Source organism: Pteropus alecto, unplaced genomic scaffold, assembly GCF_000325575.1.
Source record: "Pteropus alecto unplaced genomic scaffold, ASM32557v1 scaffold394, whole genome shotgun sequence".
NCBI lineage: Eukaryota > Metazoa > Chordata > Mammalia > Chiroptera > Pteropodidae > Pteropus > Pteropus alecto.
Window position 1 is genome coordinate 276197 of NW_006436007.1, and position 5993 is coordinate 282189.

General features: G+C 47.1%; 1 protein-coding gene across 2 annotated transcripts in view; it reads left to right on the forward strand.

The window, feature by feature from the left end:
• The first annotated feature begins 5412 nt into the window (after positions 1-5412).
• SLC25A37 (solute carrier family 25 member 37) overlaps positions 5413-5993 on the forward strand; it is a 34891-nt gene continuing 34310 nt past the window's right edge. Inside the window, exon 1 of one of the 2 annotated variants that reach the window (XM_006911757.2) lies at positions 5413-5698. In XM_006911757.2, coding sequence (XP_006911819.1) covers positions 5486-5698 — 213 coding nt within the window. In that variant the 5' untranslated portion in view covers positions 5413-5485. The remainder of the gene's footprint in view (positions 5699-5993) is intronic. The other variant, XM_015589246.2, reaches the window with a different exon arrangement.

Sequence of the window (5993 nt, forward strand, 5' to 3'; positions counted from 1 at the left end):
GGCCCCACTAATCAACCCTCTTGGGGGTACAGCTACTAATCAAGCCAACCCGTAAGGTAATCTTACACAACCTGCATTTCTCCATTTACTCCTGAAAAACAACCCTAAGGATCAAATAAGATAAGATATTTGAAAGTGCTGGAAAGTCCTCCAGAGTCACACGGTTGTCATTATTTGCCACCAACTTCTGGGAACGGAGAGACACAGGGACTAAGTGAGCACCCTGCTGTCACAGAACAGATGAAACTGAGGCCCACACTGGAGAGACATTCCATGCATAATAGGATGCCAGGGACACAGAAAACAAACAGGAAACCCAAATGCAACATCACAACGGTGGGTGTTCCAAATCTCAAAGGAGCTGCCTTCTGACAAAGCAGCTTTTGGAAGGAGCAGACATATAGTTATTGAATCCTGGTCTGTCTCCAAAGCACATGCTTTTTGTTTTTACGCTACGTCACCTCCATTCTCCTAAAGAGCTCCTTCCTCTTCTGTGCTCAGTGGTCTATTCGAGACATCGGAAATATAGCAACTATGCTGTCTGGAGGATCCTGATCAACAAACTCTTATTAATGATGAATAGAGCTCGGTGTAAAACTCACCTGTGCTAATGTGCTGTGTCAGGCAAACCTGGTAAGGTGGAGAATTGATGACTGTTGATTTTTACAGAGCAGGCATCTGAGATAGGACTAATGACAGCGATAAAGGAGTCCTATTCGCCTTCCAGTTTATTTCAAAGGTGAGTAGAGGAAAGATATTGAATGAAAGCCCTGGTTTTTTTTTTTTTTTTTTTTTAATCCCAGTGCTGCCACTAACCACTTTTGTGTCCTTGGACAAGTTACTTTACCTCTTGGACCTCTTTGGTCACCTGTGACATGGGACTTACAGACTACATCATAATCTAGGTCTCTTCTAGTTCCCAGACTTTGTTCTGTGTTTCTAAGAAAAGTCAAACTCTAATTCACTGTTTGTGACATGTACTTTGCAAGAGAAGAAAATGTCCCTTTTTTCCTCTCTTCTCCAAGCACTGTGTTCAGAGTCTTGGCATCGAATGTGTAACATGTTTTCATTTCCTGGAGATCATGAATATCTGCAACAATATAATGTAATATTATATTATAATATAAAAATGCTATGACATAAGAATATGGAGCTCTTTCGAAGGAAACCCTTACTCTTTTAATAAATATTTATTGTTTATTCGATTGACATCCTTAGAGTGTGATGGGATAGTAAAGACATGGCCAATGTGAAGTGGAAGGTAGTGAAGGCCACAAAGGAGGCGTGAAAGAGTGACAGGGTTCGGCTCCCGTCTTGCGGGTCGGAGAAGGCTTCATGGAAGGGGAGCCGAATGAACTGAAAAATGAGTACCATTTCAACAGGTGGAGACACGGAGAGCCCTTCCTTAGAAGACGATGTAAAGAGAGGACAGAGCCACAGGTTTTGGGAGACAGTCTGGGGATGGAAAGTAAAGGCTGGCTATAAGTAGGGTGACCATATGTCTTAGTTTTCCCAGAACAGTCTCAGTTTATACCTTCTCTCCTGGTGTAATTACTAACAATGCCTCTTTTCATTCTCAACAAGTGTCCCAGTTTGGATGACAAATTATATAGTCACCCTGGCTATAAGTGATGCTCTTTCAGAGGCCGAATCTACACATAGCTCATGGGATCTGAAAGGTAGAAAGAGGAGGTGGGAATGACTCTAAGCTCGCCAGCTGGTTACCTGGTCAAACAGAGGTAAAAGACATTAGAAAGAGTTACCAATTAGGAGGAATGATTTTGAATTCTGTTTTAGATCAGAAAGATAGAGCTGCAGCCCCAGTGGGAGACACGGTAATTGCTAATTTCTAGGTAGGGTGTTAAGATATCTGTGTGGGTAGGCAGACGTCAGGGCTAAAATAATTACTATGAAAAAGTAGGAGTTTGGGGAAAGCCTGGGTCTCTTCCCTCTGTACCCATAACTCTTTTCTGTCCTCTTTCATCCTAATACCCCCAAATTACGTATACTTCGCTATGAGAATTTATTCTACTTTTTTTTCCCCTATATTTTATTCACTGTTTGTTAAGTATCAATGACCATGATCAACAGATGAGGAAGTATGCTAACCAAATAGGCCAGAGCCACACAGCTATCTGTTGGGTCTCATCAGTAAAAGTGCCCTTATTTGCCCCGGGGCCCTGGAGCGAGGCTAGCTTTTCACCTCCATTTCTTGTTTATCATGGGGAGACTCATGCCTACGTATGAATCACAGATATGCTTTTAGGAAACACAGTGTTGTCCTTGGTGGAAGTAAATGGTGGAAGCAGGGCTTGAAGGGCCCATGACTCCAAAGTCAAGTGCTCTTCACTCTACATCCTCTGTAGCTTCCTTTTTCTAAGTGGAGCTTGGCTCCCAGTTGGGCTAGGGTAGTGTGATGACATCTTCAGAACTTCAACGTTCAGGAACTTTACGTAAGACTCTGGTGGAACCAACAAGTCATTCTGAGTCTCTTGGCCCATCCCACAAGACAGGATCACTGCTCTGCTCCTGGGTCTCCATGATGCTTCCTCCTGGTTGGCAGTGTGGCCAAAGCACTGGGTTATTGTGTCTGGGATGTCATCCCTCTCCAAGCAGGCTTTCTGAAGAGGCCTAGGACCAGGGCTGGCTGTTATATTCTGACCTGCAGGAATGGTTGCTGGCTACTATACACAATATTGTTGAAACAGGCAAGGAGCTGACCCCAGGCTGGGCTTCCAGGGATAACTCTCAGATCCACGCTGCCAAACTGGTTTTCCAAGGGAACCTACGTGAGAAGGCCAAGTTACTGAAGCTATGGTGCAGGGATCAGGAGGCTGCTACCATCGCTGCTGCCACCCCATTGCCACAATCGCCTCACAACACCCGTGAACATGGTGACCAGACACTACAGTGCTGTTGGAATAGGGAAGCCACTGCCCATCCCGACTTTGCCTAACCCAAGTAAACTTCTGTGACTTTGCTAGGCAGCAGAAAACATCAAAGCAGCAGGAAGGTAGTCTCTCTCTCTCTCTTCCACCTCCCAGATCTTCCTAGTTCATCTAACTGGCAGAATCTAATTTACTCTAGACTCCTAGCTGCAAGGGAGTCTGAGAAATGTAGTTTAAAATTTTCTGGCCACTGCAGTGGAGGAGTTTAAGATGGACGCTGAGTGCCACACCACTATATCTACCATATATGGTGAGAAAAAATATTGCTTATGATAAACATTCCAAAGATTTTCTAAATGATTCTGGATTAACATTTGTTTACTCAAATTTAAAAAATCTTATGTCTCTGAAGATTATGAGCATGTTCACATTTGCTAAGAGTCCTCTTAACCATCCCAAGGGTGACTTCTCTTCACCAACATCATCATGGCAAAGTTCAGAGGGTTTCTCATCCTTTGGGAGAGTAGATCCTAAAAAGAATAATACATTTTCATGCTTTTCATTTTTTAAATTATAGAAATAATACAAGTATTATTTAAGTTTGAAAAATATAATAAAAAGTTACCTATAATTCTATGTCACTATCACAATAACTTCACTCTTTTCATGTGCATATTTACATTTTTGTAAATTTAATGTTTATAGAATCTTGTTTTGTTTTTCAATCTAACAGGCATCATAATCATTTCTCATGTTGCATGATATTACCACAATGTTTAATGGCCCCATAACATTTTACTAATATATGCGTCATAATTTACTTAAGCCATTCCTCTCTAGTTGAACATTTAGATTGTTTCCAACTATTTATTACTATAAATAATGCTTTGAAGAAGAACTTCATGCATATGCAGACTTTTGTGTCACATTCTCAGAAGTGGGACAATGGGTTAATATGTATTGGTTAAAGGGTATTGATTTTAAATGAATATCAACAGAGTTTCATAAATGTTTCTTAAAAATCACGTTTGGCAAAAGCAGAGAAATTCTTCTCTAGCAAACACTAAATAAACACAGAGCTTGTTTCTGCCTTTCTCATCCTCAGCACTCATCTTGGGAGACACTATTGGCACCTACCAAAGATAGGGCAATGGTGCCGTTGGCCTTAAAGCCCCTATTAACAATGCTCACATCACTCCTATCACAAATCCCTGAGAGCTGCCTGGGATGCTGTGACCTGAACCCTGAAACCAAGGAAAGTGCAAAAAGCAGGCGCAGCACCTTCAGGGGCTCCTCTCTTTCATATCTCCAAGGCCAGCTTTCCTGGCCAGAAGCCTTCACTGGATAAGGTGTCTGGTGCTGTAGAGGTCGATCAGCTAGAGCCAAGTCTTCAGCCTTGGAACATATACATTTAGACATGCGAATGCCACGCTTTCATGGAGACTTCCATAAATAGGTCACTCCTCTACTTTTTGATTCCTTCCCCTTCCCCCAGATGGAGAAAAACAGTATCATTTAGGTTAAAATAAAGCAGCCTGGGTTGTACTTTATTTAAGCCAGTTAGAGATGAGTTTAAGAACTAAGACAATCTTAAAAGACAAGCAGTTGCAAGGATGCAAGATGTTACTCTCAGCCACTTTGCAGCCCTACTGTGGGACCAGATTTAAAGACCTTCCAGGCAAATCAGCCCCAAGTAAAACGTGCTGGAGGTGCCTCCTTAGAGCTCCATCCTGATTACTACTTATTATCTTGGTGAGGAGTTTAGTCTCTTTGTGAGGCAGGGTGAATTTAGTCTCTTTGTGAGAATAAGAGGAGGAACGAATTTAGCTATTATGTGTTCGCAGTGAGAGGAAAAATTTCTTATAAATGGGTGTTCTCCCCGACAAAGCAGCCTAGCAGAGGACCTTGAGTTTTAACTGTTCCCTCCACAGTATATGATCTCGTGTTGCACAAATGGAGGTGCACCACTGCTATCTCGCAGCATGTCCTCAATTCTACAACTCCACTCCATCCCCACGTGCGCCCCACACCCACCCAAATCCAGCCACCGTAACTGCTCCATAAATGACATTGGCGGTAACTGCCCCCACCTCCAGGCCTTAGGAATGCCAAAACTTGCTGAGCAATACAGTTTGCAAAAGCCTGGGCTGGGCCGGGGGGGGCCAGGAGGTGGGGGGAGGAAGGCGTTCCTGCTCCATCCCTAAGCATTTCCTCGGGGCGGCCCAGCTGACCGTTCCTAGGGACCACCCCCATTGACTGCCCCAAGGGAGGCACCACCACCCTGAGGCGGTACAACTTCCCGGGACACCCCAACGTCTCCTCTCGCCCCCGTCCGGTTGCTTGGAAATTTGCACTGGGCAGTGACGTCACACAGGGAGGCGGGTCCCCGCTGGCCCGCTCACCAATGGCGCGGCCGCGGACGGCCTCTTCTTTTCCAGCGATTGGTGTCTCGGGCCCCTCCGCTCCACCCCAGCCCGCCATGGCGTCAGGCTCCGCTGCACCAGGGAGGTGGTTCCCACTTTAAGAAGTGAAGTTTTTCGTCCCCTCCCCCTCCCTGCCCACCTCCTGCAGCCTCCCGCGCCCCGCGGAGCTGGCGGATGGAGCTGCGCTGCGGCGGCGTGGGGAGCCAGGCTGTGAGGCGCAGGATGGATGGGGACAGCCGAGATGGCGGCGGCGGCGGCTGCAAGGACGCCGGGTCGGAGGACTATGAGAACCTGCCGACCAGCGCCTCCTTATCCACCCACATGACAGCCGGAGCGATGGCCGGGATCCTGGAGCACTCGGTCATGTACCCGGTAGACTCAGTGAAGGTGAGGCGCGAGGAGACTTTAGGGACGGAGCGAGCAGAGAGGAGAGCGCGCGTGCATGCGTTTGCATCCCGCGCAAGAGCAGTCTGAGGCAGCGCCCCGAAACCACGCTCTCCCCGGGCCGCGGCGCCCAGAGTCTATCCTGGAGCTGGCGCGCGCAGCCGGGGCGCTGGGGAGCGCGCTGCGCAGCTCCTTCCGCCCCCGGGGCCGCCCCTCCCGAGCCCACGAGGGTGCCCAACCGGCGCCCCGCACGGCCGCTCCCGCCGCGCTGCCGGCCCCTGCTGCTGGCGGCGCTGCG